Source organism: Erithacus rubecula (genome assembly GCF_903797595.1).
Source record: "Erithacus rubecula genome assembly, chromosome: 9".
In the NCBI taxonomy this organism is placed as follows: Eukaryota; Metazoa; Chordata; class Aves; order Passeriformes; family Muscicapidae; genus Erithacus; species Erithacus rubecula.
Window position 1 is genome coordinate 19,315,674 of NC_136660.1, and position 20,078 is coordinate 19,335,751.

General features: G+C 35.7%; 1 protein-coding gene across 3 annotated transcripts in view; it reads right to left on the bottom strand.

Annotated features, from left to right (window-relative positions):
• Positions 1 to 20,078, bottom strand: part of PLCE1 (phospholipase C epsilon 1) — a 136,680-nt gene that overhangs the window by 58,076 nt on the left and 58,526 nt on the right. For all 3 annotated transcript variants that reach the window (XM_079312910.1, XM_079312911.1, XM_079312912.1), the window contains one exon: positions 16,125 to 16,416. In XM_079312910.1, the coding sequence (XP_079169036.1) occupies positions 16,125 to 16,416 (292 nt within the window). The remainder of the gene's footprint in view (positions 1 to 16,124; positions 16,417 to 20,078) is intronic.

Here is a 20,078-nt window from a genome sequence, read left to right on the forward strand (position 1 = left end):
AGAAATATCCAGTGATTAGACAGAGTGCAAGAATCTCAAATCAGCTTCCAATATTTGAGTATTTTGATCAAGACACTAAAAATTAATCTTATTTCTATTTTTTCCATTTATGTAATGCAGAAGTTTTTCAGTTTTAAAAATGAACTCTTACAAATTAATGAGTATGGCAGAAAATGCAAACAAAATTGTAGCTTGAGAATATATATACACACACCTATGGAAAAGAAGGATGTTAAAAATAAGATGTATACAAAGTTAGGTACCCATTAAACCAAGGGTTTATGACACTGATTTTCTATATTTTCTTTTTTGGTGCTGTTTCAGGAACTTCTTAATTTTCAAAGACTATACAAACTGTAACTGCAGAAAAATATAGCATTCATAAAGTAAATAACTGTAAAAATGCAACAAGAGGCATTTTCTATGTTTCAGACCCTCAGCCTTGAGGCATTTCTTTCTAGCCTGACTGCTTTGGACTTTGACATCAGCAATCCCTGCATTTAATTAATGATCTCTTGAAGTTTGCACCTTGCTGAACAACCTTTAAAAATTGCCACAAGCAGAAATTAAAACTCTTTTTTGGCTTTAAGAGCCTCAGAAACACATTTTGTAAAAAGCATCACATTCCTTACTTTGGTCTTATCCTGAAGATCAGATTGTATATGACAGTGACCCTTCAAGGATAGGTGGGAAAGAGGAGTTGTCTGCTCCAATCTGGATGAGTTTCTCAAATACTGCACAGGAATGCTCAAGTTCAAATAACTATTCAAATGAAAAGTGCTTCAATTAAGGAAACAATCATTAAATATAGTCCTTCAAGGTAAAAATAGTAAGAATGTTTCCTATGGCTTCAGTGTCGTATGAAAGGAAACAAATACCAAAACTGCCACTTGTGTTAGTGTATAAGATGAACAATGCCAATCTGAGAACTTAACTTTAAGTATAATTATATCAAATAATAACATGAGAATTAAGTAAGATCTGATAAGTATACAATATTTAAGACTCCTTTTTCTTGCCTTTTAAATCTTCAAACGAAAGACAATCAGGTGCATGAGACACACTACCAGATTTTCCACACAGACCAAAGGGCAGGCAAATCTGCTGCATAAGTGTTTTGGTTATTATTCTTACTGATTATTGGAACAAAATTAATCCAAGCCACATCCAGTAAAAACAACACTTGATTACATGTTCCCAATTTAAGCCCTGAAGCTTAGCAGTGAAAGAATTTTAAAGGAATGGAATACACTTGGAAAATGTTCAATCAGCTCAGAGTTTTCATCATTCTGCCTTGCTTTCTGCAGTTACCTAAACAGAATCTGTTCCTAACACTAGTTTGCTTGAGACCTGTCCTCTACATAACTATTTCACAGAGAATGGATAGAGAACAGAACCACTAACAGCAGATACTGTTATTTGTGCACCTGTGTACAAAATACCTTTGTATAATCTGCTAAGCAACATTTTTCACTTATTTTATATTACACTTTGAATAATATAAATACAACCTCTACAGAATCCACACCTTCGCCACTTAGTTTTGGTGAGGATTTGATTACTGACTCTACTGTGTGTACTGAATATTCCCTGATGATGAGAACATTCTGTGAATAGGAGATTTATTGTAGCAGCTATAATTTAATTTGATATCCAAGGTTTTTAGATTTCTAACAAAAACAAAATCCAGGAATATACCTGTATTTAAACAAAAACATCCACATAGAAACGCCCTAAGACACACCAGAGAAAACTGCATGACTTATTAAGGCATCAGTCAAAAATCTGCTATGGAACACCACAAAACTATTGTGATAATAGTTTTGCATCAGCAGTGTACCGCAGGAAGAACCTAAAAAGAACAATATGGCCTTTCAAAATACTGTTAAAGACAGTACTATAATTTATAAAGACACTTAACAAAGAGTTAATAAGAACAGTGAGTTCTATGTTGCTAAAAAAATACTGTAGTAATTATATCTCCTAGTTCAAAATTCACAGTGTAGAGTAAAAAATGAAAATATTCTCTCACACAAGAATAAATGAGTGAACCAAGGACACTAATTGAAAAAGATGCTAAAAATAGAGAAAAATTATGAACTGGAAATAAATTGATGGATTGCATAACAGGGTGAAGAGCAAAGCTAATATCCATAATTCACAACCATTCAGCACTCACACTTCATTATTAAAGAAATGGCTTTAAAGTATTTTAAGACATACTAAAAAAGTATTCACTGAAACTGGTCAAAAAGAGAGGGAGATGTTGAAGATGTGAAAATGAATTTGCCATTAAATGATGATGACCTGGGAATGCTGTGCAGCAAATCCCTGGCTCTTCTGGCATGTCCTGCAGAACACTGGCACAGTGGGCAGCTATCCCTGCTCTACCCCAACACAGCCAGAGCTGTGCTACTCCTCCTTAGGTGTCTGCCTATAAAACACCATTTGGTCTGTGTCCTGTTTACACTGCACAGAAACACAGAGGCAAAATCACAGCTGATGTCTTTGCTGTAATCCTCACGTGTATTTCTCGATAAAAACAAGCATAATCTTTTAATTTTTAGTTTAAAAGAATTAAGGCTAGCTATTGCAGTTGGACTAGATAATATGTAGGTCACTACCAACTAGACTATTTGGGACCACTGTATTCTACATATTATTTACTTTTATTCCCCTGTGTTTGGAACTAAAAGTGGACTATCTTCAAAGCTGGTATTAATAGCTATTTCTGAGAAATACAATATTATGGGCTGTATATGGATATGCTATCTATATCTATATATGGGATATCTATACCTATATATGGATACTTATATCCTGGGTTGAGTGCCCCCAGGACAAAAGCTATGTTCCTTAACAGACTTTAATGGAAGGGAGAAAAAATTGTAGTATCATAAGATGTTTCTTCCACATAGATTCTGCAATATCAAAGAAACAAGCAGATGGAGACACACAGCAGATAAAAGCTGTGGGAACCTCCAGAGGAGTCTGCCAATGCAGTTAGTCAAATTCACCTGGAAAGTGCTCCATGGACAGCAAGTACAATGCACAAAATGCAAAGGGATCCACGCAGGCAAAACACAGATGGCTTTCCTATAACATGTTTATTGTTTATTTTAGCATGGATTAGTTTATGTTCTTTTTCTCTTCCTCAGACACAGTCTTTCCTCAAGCTCATTGGTGAATATGTATTGTAAATGTGCAATATGTCAAATTAGCATTTTTTCTGTAGGATTAAAATACAACTGAGGAAATAAGCCTAAAAATGGAAAGTATGTAACTACAGAGGAATAAAGTAAAATTATTGCCACACTGTTGTTTTTTTTCTTTTTTCAGAAACGAAGTAATTCAGCTGTTTTCTTTCGTAAACTACTTTCTCTCATAATTCAGGAAGAGTAAAACCAATCTTTCTGCCTAGAATAGCAGCAATCTTCTTAGTCTCACATTTTTTCCTTATTTGCAATTTCAATGCAAGTTTCCAGTGTAGTTCAATACCTGGATAAGTCCAACTGCCATTGCTAAACTTACTGAGTGAAAGAAAGTATTCTGTATTAAGTTTGCAGAATTACATGAAAGAAGATATTCCTTACTTTAGAATGGAATTTCCAAATTTTAAAAGGTGATTTTGAAAGCTGTCTTTCAATGCAAGCATCTAATTATGCCAATTACCAGAAAATTTTTGAAATCATTGTAACAGCATGCATCCTTAACAAGATGATTTTTCTAAAGAGGAAGTTGATGGGAAGCTAAGGAAAATTTATATGCTATTTTTATAAAGGATTAACGTGAATTCACAACTTCCCATCATAGTAAGTCACGTTCATGATGTTATATAAGTATTATACCATGCCAGTTTTTCTTTTAAGAAAGTATTGCTACTAGTCAGCTATTCTTAGCAAGGTTTCTGGAATCACAAAGGCTGTGCCAGAAGCACAACTCAAAGGATGCTGAGAGGCATTTTAAAGCCCAAAAGAGAAATACACAGCAAAACTCAGGTCAACATAATCATGGTCCTTCTACAGACATACAGAACACATCAAATGCACAGTCACATATATTCAGTGGCTATATCAAGGACTAAAGGACCAATGGCACTGTGGGCTACCTCACCACTTCAGAGAGCCATGACTGCCAGGCAGTACAGACATGGCCAGGTGAGATACCAGTGGAAATGCTGATATGCTTAATAAAACTCTGAAGTCCAAGAAAGAATCTGCACTACTGAGACAGCAAAAATATTATGTAGCTTAATAAAAAAAAAGTCATCGCAATAACAAGAATTGCCAAAAAGTCAAAGCTGAAAATATTTTGATTCTTTCTTTCATATGTTTTTAAATTACAGAGTTGAGGAGCTTGTGTGATTAAGATTTAGAACTGAAATCTGTTCTACGACGCAGGAGTTTAAGCCAGAGAGGGATTAGTGGAATACAGAAGACAGCAGAGAACAGGGCAGGCACATGTCTGAGCCAAAAGAAGTAAAACAATAGACTACACAAAATATTAAATCAACTTTAACTTCATAATAGAGATCTAAACAATCTCAACATCTATGACTTGCTTCAATATTACTTACTTCTTCCTACCTCAAATATAAATGCTCTAAGTACTTATGTATCTTTGCAAGCTTTTTTACAACTTCGCTAGCAGATTGCTATAGCTGTCCTTAGACTAAGCCCTGCTACAAGCAGCTATATAAGTAACTATTTTCTATAATTGTTTTTGCTTAGTTTATGCCATTCAGGCAACATAAGGTAAATTAATAAAGATACATTTATACAAGATTGTGTTCAGAGTATAGTTATATATATTATACTGTTGAAACCAGCTATCTTGTAAAAAAAAAGTAAGTATTTATTACATGTGGCTTTCACAGGATTAATACACTTACTACATAAAAGCTGTGCTAAACAGTCACAAGACTCCTTAATGAATTGTGTCTTTGTCATTAAGCTTTAGCAGATTATACTAGAAAGGGTGTTTGTAGTCCTTTCCTAACAGGAAAACTTTGAAAGCTAGTGATTTTACCATCTGAAAACGAACTTGAAACTAGTACCTTCCTCAGATTTTAAGAAATCTCCCTTAACCTGAAGACCTCAAATGCAATTCATTCTTTCCATAAAAGTATATAGCAAAAATTAATACTTCCTTCCCTGTGGTGCTATTGCTACCTGCATTTCAGTTAAGGCTTTAAATGGAGTTAGAGTCAACAATAATATTGTTTATGTAGCAAGAAAATAAAACAACTAGGAAAATAAAGCACATGTGTCTTTAAGACCAGCACAGTCTCTTCCAACTCAAATTATTCCAGGACTATTCCAAGGCAGTTAAGCATTTTACCTGACTTCAACAGAAAAGCAAGTAGTCAGGTTATTGTACACATGATAGATCTATTGGAAATAGGAAATATTCTTGTCATATGAACTGCAAATCCTGTGTATGAAAAGGAGTTTTGCTTTCCTAAAGTTAACGGCTCTGAAGGAATAAGATGGGACTCTAAAACTAATTTTTGTCTATGAATTTCTAGGAGGTGAGGCTGGCAAAAACAGGTCCCCCAGCACAGATCAAGGATGATACCAATAATACACAGTTATCTTTTCTGCATTTTTTAAAGACACAGGCAAACTACAGAGTATGTAAAGAGAGCTATAAAATTAATACAGGCTTGAATAGTGAGGCCCAGAGAAAGAGATTTAGATCAGAAATGCATAACTTCAGTTCAATAAAGTGAAATTGAGAGGAAACTTAACTGTAGTAGATATTTAAGCACCTTTCAACAAGGGAAATAAATCAGATTTAAAATAATTAAATCCAGCAGAAAAAATGCATAACAAGAACAAATGGTTGGTCCTTGATGACAGACAAACTCAAACCAAAAATGGCATCATTCTTTATCTTGGAGTGTCAATGACCACTGTGGAAGCTGGGCATGTGGATGGATGGTAGGTCTCAGGCTTCTTCAGAAAGCTGTACAGTAGCACAGTTGTCTTTCAACTGCTGAGCTTAAAACAGAGACAAGTTAGAAAGATGTCAGACCAGCTAAATGTCTCCATTGACATCAGGCTTTGTAATTCTATGAGCTTTCTTACTTTCCCAAACAACATGCTGTTACTACCCTCCTGCCTTCAAATTCAATGTACCAGCATCCATGCAATCACTAAACCTTTTCTTCCTGCTCAAGATTTCTGAAATATTTTCCAATATTTGATGTTCAAAAAAAAGTTTTGGTTTTTGAAGGATCTGTCAGTTTGTTTTTTTTCTCTTGAACAAAAGAAAGTATAGTATTTTGGGGTTTTGGAAGCAAACAGAAATCCTAGTTACTGACACCGTTTTAGTTTTATCTTTGCAAACAAGAATTCAAAATATATTTACATTTTTCCATGATGTCTTTTTTAGAGAAATTCATTCTGTATATTATTATAAAAAATACCTGAAGTCTTCTCCCAAAGACTGACCTTGTATGCAAATCCTACCACAACCTTCAAGCAGTACCTGAAGCAGCATCTCTTCTTTTTTGTGCTCAATCCATATTTAAAAGGTTTGTTAGTAGCTATTAGGAGGTTTTATATCCACAAATACTATAGCTATGAGGTAGACATGAATTTAATTTGATTCCTTCTACTTCACGGCAATTGCAGAACTGCATATTATGAATAGCTAAAACCTAGAAAGAAGAAAATTCTACTTCTAAGATTTTTTTTTCAAATTTAAGTCATTTCAGCTTAAATAATAACAAAACTATTTCATGGTGCTTTAAATTGTGATACCACAAATAAGCTCCTAAAATGTTAATTACATTTTATCAGTCAAGTGCCCGTGCCAACATAAGAACAGAACTACCCCTCCACAGCAAATATGGCAAAAGCTTTCTTTTTAGATATAGCTATTTTCAGAATAAAGTCCCAAAGATTAATGATGTTTCAAATCTGAATTCTTCTGAATTCCAACTTGAAACTTCTAGAAACTCATAAGAAAAGGAATTTATTTGAAAAAAATTGTATAATAATTTTTAGAATAAGTTACACTTTTGAAAGGAAATATCCATGTTAAAGCAATTTTTCCACAGAATCACAGAACATGCTGAGATGGAAAGGACTACAAGGATCATCTAGTCCATCTCCTAGTCCTCCACAAGACCATTTTGCTGTGTTTCTCTGCTGAGCTTTGTAATTTAAATTTGAACAAGCAAATACAGGTGAACAACTCCAGATCGAATCTTCTCTAAAGTTAACAGTAACATAGTAAAAGACATTTGACATTTTCCAGACTGAGAATTCTTTCTCACCCTCAAAGAAAAATGCTCTCAGAAGACACCACTCCAGCCCATGAACGGGGGCAAGGAGACCTAATGCAACAGCATCAGATCTACCTGTTTGCTAGATCTCAACACTTACAAAGAAAGCTGAAAGTGTGCTTGAAATCTGTCTCACTAAGACCATGAGAAATGTAGACAAAAATATGCAATTAGTGTAGAGTTGTGCAAAGCCATTACAATTAAGCTCAAGAAAAATTAAAAGTACTTCTAGCATTGTATTCTAGTTCTTCTACTCTTGCATTGAAACATTTTCAATTTGTGCTTGAAAAATCTTCCTGGCAAATTACTTATTTCAGAATTACTAAAATATGTAGCAACATTTTATGTACATAACTAGTATTTCAAAAGCAAATACTTAACCATTTGAAAACTATGTCAATATGAATCCTCTTAAATAAAAGTTAAACCAATTATGCCCAAAGAAAAATTGGTGCTTTTTTTCTGTGCTGCTTAAATCACTGAGGTGAGAATAACAGTGTTGACAACCAAGACAACCTTCCTACTGCAATGGGGTGCTATCACTTTGAATGGTGAATGTTTGTCATAGCCTTTAGCTAACAGCCAGATTAGGGAAACGGGAGAGTTAAGCACATAAAAGACATTCCTTTCACAGAGTAAAATATTATGAACCTCCATTCAAGTTACAGATGCCACTTTAAAAAGCCATGCAAATAGAGGTGTTTCCTTATGACCAGTTAGGAGCAAAACATTGCTTTTACATGCTGCTATGCACACATGTCATTCAGAAAGGTAGAAAAAAGGAAACTTCCTTAAGCAACCATGAAACAAAAACTGTAGCAAGTTATAAACTTGTACAATGAGATCCAAGAAGAAAAGCTCACTAAAGAAAAAAGCAGCAACATTCAAAAACATGTTACTAAGTTGTAACATTTGAATAATTTATATACTTAGGAAAAATATACTTACTTTGTTCTAGTACTTTTTAAAATACTGAAATTCATATTTTGTCCAGCAATTTTGTAACAGACACTTGCTTTGTGTGGAATAAGAAACAAAGGAATGTTCCACAACATAATTTAATATCAAAATAGCTGCAATGTAAACCAAATAAATGCAAAGCAATTTGTCTAAATTACTCAAAATATTGCATTCCATTTCAAACAAGCTGAAATACAAAATATTACAACAGTAATATTACAACAGTTAGAACATTATTTCATATTGCTTATATTAAATCCTTACTTCATTTTCCACCTAGAAACAGTTTCGTGCCCTTACAGTACTATTATTAAATGCAGCCATTTACAGATCTAACGTAAGATTAGAAAATCGTTATGCAATTTACTTCTCTGGAAATAAAACTAACACTAACTCCCTGTATGTAATCAGAACTGGGTACTACAAGCCACAGAAAGGCAAATCTTACCAGCAAATGTGCCTTCCATTGAATCTTAGATTCCTCCTGAAATGCCAGAAGAGCAGGTACTTCCACAACAAGTCTCCACGCTGCACTTGTCCAAACTAACAGTCAGGCAACAGCTGCTCAGTTTAAAGCTACAAACTGTGGCAAAATGCATAACTGACATGCCTTGTGTAAGCCATGAAGAAGACATGCATTTGGCTGGCTCACGGAAAGGTCAGGTTTCCCACCTCCCCAGATAAAAGCTGAAACACTAGGATTCAAATGGAAGGAAGTTTAGAAATTAAGGATGAGCATACATCCTGCTAAGACTAAAAGCATTTGATTTTGACAGCAGCATTATAAACAAAAGTGATTTTAATTCTTCTGGATTTTTGTCTTTAAATATATCAAGAAATAAGTTACCGTACACTCAGGTTTTTGTACAAGTTATATTTATATCAATGTTGTTTAAACAGGCCAAAAGTAATAAATGGAATTACTTTTGTTTTAGGAAACTTCGTCTGAAGCATTACAAAAACCACAATGTGGGTTTCTTTATTAGCAAATTCCCTACCTTTACAGTTATTATGCTCCCTGCACTAACAACTCTAGTAGAAGGCACTAGCATTAGCTTTAATGGGACATAGGGCTATGACTTAGGCAACCATCCAAAAAAGTTTATTTGAGAGGCAAAGTAGAGGAAAACCTCCCTGAGTTTTCCAGAATGTGATTAACCATGAAGAAATTACAAGAGGAGGAATTAAAAAGACAGCATAGCCCTCAGATTGCATCTATGTTGGGAGAGTAAGTTGAAACCATAGTCAGTACCTGGCTCTGGCACTTCTAGCACTTCTTCATTCTAACCTTACCCTTCCTTGTCTACACAGAGTTTACACCACTTTTACAAGCAGCAGGACTACATCACTGAAAAGTTAGTTATGAAATTTGCTAGAGTACACAAGAAAGAAAACCAATATGCTGCCACAAGAAAGCTTTCTCCATTTCCCCAGGAAGTCTGAGAGAGGTCTGTGCAGAACTGGAATGCGAGCAGTACACTCAGAGACACTTTGTTTATACGGTGAATATACGTCTTGTCTGAAAAATCTCTACAGAAGGAACAACCATGGGACCTGGCCAGAACACCATTATTTTTTCATTGACAACACAGACATATTCTTTCTTAATTGGAAGAATTACAATTTAGTGTTGTTTCCAACTTCTAGCTGGAAACTAGGACACTTAGACTTTCAAAAAATTTATGTTAAATATGATCACATAAGGATGCCCAAGGAGATGCAATAGAAAACTTTAAAATCAATTTTATTTCCAAATATAAATTTTATTAATTATATCTCACTACAAATGTACAAAATGAACCATCAAATGAAACATTTCTCATCATTATAGGATCAATACTAAAGTATTTTTCACTAGTTATAAAAGCAAATATCTGAAAACCCAAATAACAAAACTAGAATCTTTGATATGCTAAGTAAACTGTACAGTATTTCCTAGAATTTATCAAAAAAAATTGTGTCTGGAAAGAAATAAAACAGGATCATCCTACAAAACTTGATTTTCTCTCTACTTTGTTTCCTAAAACCAAAGATATAAGAGATGACTTTTGAGTCATCTTGTTGCTTGAGTCCTTGGGTTTTTCTGCTCATGATTGACATGCTAACATAAACATACTGAGAAAGTTCCATTCTACTTTTCAAAAGTTCCCATGGACACTACTTTTACAAGGTCCATTCAAACGAATGTTCAGACCTTTGAAATAATAAACAATAATAAGCAGTTCAGGAATTAACTATCCGCACTCAGAATCCCATTTCATTTTCTTCTGAAGAATAGTCATCATAAAAAAATAATAAATTTTATTTTAAAACTAACATCACCTTGCACAAACTTCTGCTCTCTCAGCCTTCATCCACAGACATCAGCAAGATCTTTATTACCTTACTCACAACAAACCTTTAACAACACAGATTCATTCTATGTATTTGAACTATTTTTATTTTCTTGTGGTGGAATTAACAGCTATAGACCCTCAACAAAAATATTGCCATAAGCTGAGACTCAGATACACAGGTTAAAGGATCAACAGTGCACCAAAACTGTCACACAGTATTACTGGAACCAAAATCTATATAAAATCAGCTGAAACTCAGTTCTGCTTCTTAATGGCTTAGCCCTGTACACAGGTTAGGACATCCAGACCTATACAGACATGTACCTGAAGTATGATACCTATTACAGCCAAAGGTGCAATTTTATAGATGAAAATATTTTAAATTCTTTTAATAAGATTACTTACACTGGTTAACTTCAATCTGCCTATTTCAATTATGTGTATCTTGCAGTACTATGCCTTACTGATCCTGGAAAGAGGACTGCAAGGACAAGACAAGCTATGCTGGCAGTATTTAAATATTTGTGTCTATAATATATTAAACATATTGAATTAAGGGAAGATTTTGTTAAATTAATGTTGTCAAGGACAACAAGGACTTGTTAAGTCTTTCTCCCACTACCCATAGTGTGACCAATTTGGCTGCAATCAGCCCTGGCCAGAGGGTGGCAGGTCCAGGAGACTGACCTCAGTGATCTTTCCCTTCTGCCAGTTTGCAGGGACATCCATTGTAGTCATCTCCAGATGGTCCCACGTGTCCCTAGACTTACAGCTGTCCTCCAAAATCTTTCACCTCCTTCCTGATGTCTCAGCCTTCATCTGTGCTTCCTGCCATGTCACTCTTCTCTCTGTTCCTAACCAGATGACCTGCACTTGCTCCTGCTCTTCTTGACCTACATCCTGGAGGCAGCACATCAGGCATGAAATCCTTGTTTCCTGACTCACACCCTTGCCTCAGGACACACTATCTACCTACAGAACGACTTGTCTCCAGTATCTGATTTCCACATCTATAGTGCATTGCCTGAAGCATCTTACCACAGACTGTCAGCCTAAAACACGTTTAATCTTTCCAGGTCTTAATTTCAGCTTGTTTGGCTTTATGCCTCATTCTAGATGGTCTTGGCCTTTGGGCACACACACACCCACACACACACACACCCACACACACACCCACACACACACCCCACTAGCTAAATTATGCTGGCCTTTCTAAATCTATATATATCAAGCTTGTTATCACCCATGACTCTGACATATTGCTATCAGAAAACTGCTCCAACTTCAGGGATCCTGGAATTTTCCCAATATTGTAACAATACACTTTGTGCAAAGGGTGCAAGAAATAGCAGTGGGAAAAGCCACAGAGACTGGGGCACCTGTAAGCAGGCCAGTCTTGCAGATGGTGAAGTCTGATTACAAAAAAAGGGTAATCACTAAATTCTGTGGGATGAAAGAAACAGGTTTTCTTAAGATCGCTGCAGTCTGCCTCCACATTTATGACAAATTAGTTTCTTTATGGTCTTGGTCAAAAGCTGCTATTGTCTGCCTAACAAGTCCTGTCGAACTTTATCTGGAAGATGTAGCCCGATCTACATCACAGAGAGTGGCATGAGACTCATCCATCTTAGAAGATGCTAGAGTGAAAAGAATACTGATACAAAATGTTTGCAGTCTGCTTCATCTTCAGACACCTCTTTCTAACTTTCCTTCCCTTTATCTTAGATTACAAACAGAATTAAATTGAAGTGAGGGGAAAAGGGGAAAAGTTTCTTTCAAATGCTAACAATCAAATGTAAAGTACAAACATTTTCACATACTCTAATTCCTTCTTTAAGAAAGACACAACTTTTTTTCACTTTCTGCATAAAAACATCAACACCATATGAACTCTGACAATGACTGGTCTTTCAAATATGATTCTAAAAAGTGAAAGTTCTGGCCCATTCACAACTATGAGCAAACTTCTGTAGCAATCAATTTGTAAGAAACAGAACAGGCTGAGAAGCAGGATTTCCTTTCTACATGCAAAAAACAAGGCTTCAATCCAAATCTCATTGAAAGACACACTTAAAATTTTTTCTAACCAAACCTTTGAGTTACATGCAGCAATATTAAAACAGTGCAGCTAAATGTCTTCAGTGTTCATATGTGAAAATTGTGTTCTCTGTAGCAACAAAGATGCTGAAAAGGATGTGAATGTCACTGACCTCACAGCTGTGGGAACTTCAGGCATCTGTGGTTCCCGGGAGTCCACTCTCAGACTGCTCCTGAGCTAGGGGGACCAGAGGGGCAGCTCCTCAGCAGGGAGCCTGACAGCTCTGTGAGCCATCTGAGAGCAGGGCTTGCAGGCACCCTGCTCCAGGCTGAGCCATGACTCTCCTACACAGCAGGCCCTACATGAGTTTTTGAAAACTCTCAGTCTCAGCTCCACGTGACTGGGAATTCTGGCTTAGAAGGTCTGGTATGTTTGGAAGCTTTCTGTGGAACTAACAACACTGGCTGATCTGCCCACAAAACCATCCTAGCCCTAGGGACTCAGAGCACTTAAGGTCCTTAGCTACCAAGCAAAACCTTAGAAAGTATTCCCTGGAGTTGGACTGCTTGGGATTGCAAGGTTCATTGCTCAGGTCACCAAGTAACCCCTGAAGGACTGAACACAAAGAACTTACAAAGTGCTTGGTACTAGGGAGAATGAACCCAGAAGGCTATCCCAGTTTTAGGCACTTGCTGTTTGCAGGATCCCTATTTCCTGGGCTTATTTCACATAAAAGCTCTAAATAAAAAGAGTAATAATTTTTTGAGAAGGCCTCCTTTTGAATCATGAAGGCAACTCCCCATTAAAGTAATGTGCTCTTTGACACTCTCTTCAAAAGAGTGCTGAACTTTGTCTCCAAAAATTGAAAACATTTTGAAAGGAAAGTAGTGGAATGCTGTCTAGTCCAGAAACAGTTCTCCAAACACAAATTCACAGCCCTTGAGATCTTTTCAAGATTTCATACTATAGACTATTCTATTAAATAAATTTACTTCTGCTTTGGAAGCTTTTTAGTAACTGTCTTGAAAACCAAGTGAAGTGCAGTAATATTTACTCTTTAGTTGAGAGCCGATTTTGAGTCATAGTGCCTGTCTTCTCAAGAAGTCATTATATGTGACAGGGCCCTACTTTCATGGAAAGGGCTAAACACCTCCCTGCTGACTGCAGGTATTGAATTTATTTTGCTTTGCTTGCACACACAGCTTTTACTTTATCTATTAAACTCTCTTCAACTGAATTTTTCAATGAATTTTTGCACTGTTACCCTTCTGATTCTCTTCCCATCTCATTATAGGGGAATGAGTAGCAGCAAGGTGCTACATACCAGGGTTAAATAGCAGCTATTAAAGCACAACAAAGACCAATAAATTCCCTTTTCAATGCCTCCAAACAACTACTGAGTGAAGTGTTCCCATGACATTCTGTATCCTGTGATAAATCCTCCATTGCATTTGATGACAACTATTGATGTGAATTAAAATTTCTCAGGTTTAGATAAGGTTTGCTTATTGAAATTAAATCCAGACATACAGAGGATGCTGGACAGAAGAAAATAACCTTTTCAATCTGTATAGACAGAACAATTTTTCAAAAGGTACTACATACCCATAAATGATGACCAGAGCTCTGAATTCAGAATACAAGTGGGTTCCTTGCTAATGACTTGGTCACATCACCAGGTAACACTTCATATAAATGTTTTTAGAGAGGACTCCTATAATTTCTCAGATACATCATTGCAATATAAATGAAAGCTTCCACATCCAGAAAATTTCCATATCCTAAAGCACACCTCTTCCTCACCAGAGACCAGGACAGTAAACCATGCCTAGACCACTATAGTACATCCAATTTTTACTATCTACACAGGCTATCAGTGGAATTGCAAACTGAGTTCAAAATCTCGGCTTTTTAAAAAATGCCTTACATCTTTTGCCTCAGAACCCAACAGCATACACCACGCAATATTGTCACCATAGATACCCCCAAGCCAGTGCAAAGTGTGCTGGTACATGGAGTACACAGAGACATGTGCACTCACTAGCTCAGGCTCCATGAAAAGATGGAGCTGTATCAGCAGCTCGGTGAGCCTGAGCTAATAACTATTGCTGCTGCTTCAGTTTCAGAACCCAGTTCTGAAACACATGGCTCAGTTCTTCCAGCTTTGCTTTCTGAGCTCTTGCAGGAATGTCCCTGTTTATTTTTCTAAAGCACTCATCTCCCCAGAACAAATAAAAACCAACCAAAATAAAATGGAAAACCCTACCAAAACTGGGCACTATACTGTAAATATCTGTCTTTCACAGACAATGACGATGTGTGAAGCTTAGTAATGTTGCTCAAGGTACTACTGAAATTCATACACATGCTACAAGTTTGCCATCTGTACCTGTTATTCTTAGAATATTTTAGTGCCTCTCTCTTCCCTTTGATTCACCTAGAGAGAAATTAATTAAAACAAGAAAGGACCACTTTTTGGGATAAAAAGAAGACAGCCATATATGAGCATAAACTATACCATTATCTGTCTATTGAAAATGAAGTCAGTATCTGCGTTAGTTAAGGAACCACAGTGGTTTTTCCACTGATTTTGTCCTATTCCTGTAAAATTATGGGCAAGCCATAGTATCCACATGCATCACTTGGTATGACTGAGATACTACATCCTTTTGTTATAGTTTATCAGACAATGCTAAATCTCAAAATGTTTGAGTAACTTACAAAATATTCCAGGCATAAATTAAAAATTAATCAATAATGTAAGCACTGTTTTGTATAAAACCATACTTTAAAGCATAGAATTTGTATGAAGAAGTCTTTGTTTAACTTCTAAAACTGACTAAACTAAATCACATTAAGGATATTACTACATATGAAGATGATCAGCACGGAAGTGTAGTATGCAACACCCATTTTCCAACAGGCACCTTCCATATATAGACAACACCTACGTTATTTGAAGTGATCTAATACTACAAAGATGATGGACTCAAGAGAAGACCAATACCAATAAATCAATAAAGAAGTGTACATGGTTCACAACACAGTGCTATGCTGACAGCTACTTGTATAATGACAACAATAATAACCAAGCAGAGCATACACTTTCTCTAGTTCTGAACTAAATCAGCCCAAGAGCAGAAGCTCTTTGTAAATGAGAAACACTACACATAGGAACATCCTAAAAACAACAGCTTCGGCATTAAATTTGGATGCAGGCAGAAAAGTTTCCAACAAGAAGGAAACCTGAAAAGGTGTTTGTTTTGTAACAGGATTCTTTTTCAGTTAGCTGCATTTTTACTTTATTAAACTAAGATAGCAATTCATTATGACACATAATGACTGCAAAGGAAAATATTTGAAAACATAAAACCTTTTTTACCTTTTAACTTTATGAGAAAGTATATAAACTACAGAATACTAGATAGTATTAATAATTTTGCAACCCATCCTACACTTTAAGTGGATAGAAATTTAAAAAATAGATGTACATTACCTTTAAGCATAGTTCTTCCAGTTGATCCTCCAAAGATATTTAAAAGACCACTTCTTGCTCCTAATGATGTAGTTGCTTCTAGTAAAGCACCAGTTATATAATTAGAGAGTGCAGTCCTCTGTAAAGTGGCACGATATTGACAGTAAACACCTGTTACACATGGTTCTACACAAAAACCATCTCCTTTGTATATACAGTCTGTAACAGATGTTGGGAACTTTCTCAGAAGATGAGGAATATATTCAAAAATATCTTCTGTTCCTTCCTCTTCTTCTCTCACTGTACTGAAGATCTGTGGAGAATACAAAAGCACGGACTGTTATTTCACTTGCTTAGGATAGCACACTCAATATAAAACAATTCCAAATGACCACAATGTCTTCTGAAGTTCAATGACTTGCAATATCTACTTCTTCAAAACTGGTTTGTTAGGATTTTGGGTTAGGCTCCCAAACAGAATATTTAAATAAGAAGTTATTCTGGCTTTCAATCCACGTTTTAAAACATTCTAAAGATAACCATTAGACTAAAAAAACCCTACCTCAATACCTCATCAACATTTAAAATACAGAATATGCACAAAATTGTTTTTAATACTATCAGATCTGCTGAAATTCCAGAAAATCTTAAAGATACCAGTAGCAGAAAAAGCAGATCAACTCCGAGCTGGTACTTTTTCTAGCTAAGTGGGTGGGGTTTTGCAAACAGAAATGGTTTTAATCACTCTGAACCCTCTTTCAAAATGTTCCGGTGTCACATTTATTGCATTACTTCCAGCCTACGCACAGGTCCTCTATCTTATATTGGTTTAGTACTCTTTTTCCAATATTTGTGATAACACACTAATGAACTTCAGCCTGTGGCTTAGCAACTAAGTAATGTTTGCTTATTTAAAAGAGTCTAATGATCAAAGCAAGAATCTGGAAGAAATCTCTTCATTTAGTATACAAGGGGAGACTTAATTCTTTGCATTCTTGTATGGTGACTTACTGATTAACATTAATAATTTGTTTCAATGATCCACACATCTTAATTACAAAGTGTAAACTAAAAATTAACACATGGAAAGGTCAGTATAACTGTCACCAGGACAGGTGCTGAGACAATTTTCATGAGGTTGTGCCCCCTTAGATGTGCAGTCTTAGATGATGGCTTCATGACAGTTTTTTCAATTAACACCTTGTGTCTTGTTGCCATCCTTTCCCACATAAAAACAAAACAGAGCTATCCATCAACATGGCAGAAACTGTAGCCAGTCCTACAAAGCAAGCACACATCAGCTCAGTCAAATGGTAAGGAACTGTTTGCACAGCCTGTGCAGGCCACATGTCAGCACCCTGCCCACAGCACACACACGTGCCAGCACCGACCCAGGGAGGGATGCAGCTCACATCTCACATCTCTCCCCTTCTGCCCTGACACTGGCATTACCCTGCCAGGTAAGGGAGGAGGGATCCAACTCCCTGCCCCATGAGGGATCTGACCCTCCACTGACAGAAGAGGGGAGCAGTGATGTGGTTCCTTCATCCTTGTAAACTAAATGCAGAAAATCAAACACAATCCAATACATTAAGCAGATGTTTGTTACCTTAGCTTTCATTATTGTAATAACCAGATTTGGAGGAAAACAGTAAAATTTTAGATTAAAAATATAAAAATACATTAACTAGTAATGTAATTCTATGATCTGAAAAAGAACACTGACATATTTATGAACATTAAAAAAAAAAGAAACTTTCACATGTTGACTGTGGTTATATATAACTCAATTCCATTAAAAGACAGCTTCTGTGATGTACTACACCACAATGCACTATACTATTCATGCACTACACTACAGCATGAAATGCTGTGGCATCTATATTTTTTTCCCTTCTCCCTTCAGATTTTCAAAAATTTGCTCGGTCTGAGGTTTCTAGAAATATTACACCTGCATCTTTATCTTATTTTCTTTGCTATCTTGCAGTTTTATGGACTTTTAGATTGTCAGTACAGACACACCATCACCTTAATTGGGAAAGAAAATGTGCTCTTAAAGCATGCCTTACCTGGATGGGATGTGTGTAGACCTTTTATTCAGCTAACAGTCTGCAAGTACCTTTTCAAAAGGTGCACTGTGAAATAATAAACCTTTGGACTACAAGTGTGTCACACATAGCAGACATAATTAGTCATTTTAGCTTGTTTAAAAAAAATATTTAGTTAATGAATATAATATAACTTCTCAAAACTGCAGTTACCATCCCAAATATTTTTAAAATTGGGTTCTGCAACTTATAAAGGGCAAGTTCTGTTGCCTACACAACTAAAATTTCTTTCAGCTGCCAAAGCAAAGAAACCATTTGTTGACAGAAATAGGCGACAGTGTTTTGCTGCAGAGATTATACATAGAATAATGGTGTTAATCTCTTCTGTGTAAAGTAGACTTTGGGGCACTAGCTGTCTCCAAAGACTTTGCACATCACATAATATTTTCAAATTCTGTTTGTTTTGATGTGTTAAAGTTCCGAGTGTGCTACCTCTGCTGCACACAGATGAGGTTACAAAAAAATAAAGACTTACAATGTGTATACTTATCAGTCCCCGAAAAGAACTGAAACAATCAGAATAGCAACAAATCCTTCAGGTAACTGATAGGGGAAACCACCTTTCAGAGAGATTGCATCAGACAATTGGGGAAACTTAATCTTGCCCAGGAGACAAAGAAGTTTATTCCAAGCCAGGGTTTCCTATTGATCTGTACCACTACCAAAGAATGACTAATGTAATTAAAAATGAATGTGAACCAAAAAGAGTAAAATGCAGCACTAAACTGAAAGCTACCCATCAAAAAACAAAGGCTCACTTTCACCTTACATATCAAATTAAAGATTTCAAAACCATCAGCAGTCTGATGTTGCCATGTCCCACTTACTACATATAAAGCAGTAACTCACAAGAAACTCAGGAAAGTATCTGACTCTAAAAGTGCTGCAATATTAAACATTCTGTAATGAACACACAACGCTTTTAAAATAAGAAACTAGACAAAACAGGAAACTCTATATACGAATACACCAGTATTCCAGTAAAAGTACACTACGGATTCAATAGATTTTTACTTTTTTCCCTTTTAAAAGGAGATTTTAATGGTAAGTAAAAGGAAAATAAAAATTACTTGCAACGTACAATATTTCTGATTTCTACAGGAGAAAATTGTCTTCCAACTCAAAAATGAAAATTAGCATTAAAACAAAGATTAAATTCAGACAAAAATCCATCCTTGTAGCTTTACAACCAAGTCCATATTTGGAAAATGCATGGAAGCAAAATAGATTATTCAGCTCTTAATAATGTATGCAATAAATCATCAAAATTTTACTTTTAAAAGTCCTTCAGTTTTGCTTCTAGTAACTTAAAATGGTATTTCCAAGTTAGCTTATTGATAACCTTCGGGCAGTAAAACTTTCTTACAGTGACAACAGACATATTTTGCCAAGATATTAAAAATATCCTTAAAAACAACTATAAGAACAAGCAACTTATGCTAGCCTTGAAACTATTTCTTATTTTTCTTTTTTTTCTGTTTAATCATCATGCAGTTGCAAATTGCAATATGCCCTTTTCTCCACAACGTTACTATAGCTTTACTGTGTAGAAATGGTGGAAACCTAAACACCACAGCCATTTATTGCCCAGTTTATGATACACATTCCCCCAAAATGAAGCTGGACTTCATGGGTGCTGCTGTACTGGAAATATCAGGTATAGCAGCTTATAAAAAATAATTGTGATTTCTTACTTAAACTTACATGTATGTCTTACTGTAGTCGTTTTTTTTGTTTCTTTTTCATATTTTTTCTGCCTCAGGTATTTAGCTTAGAACTTGGAGGTATGTTATCATATTGCCAAACATCTAGCAGCTGCTGTGCTTTCGAAACCCAGAAACTGGAATTATTAACAGACTAAAAATGT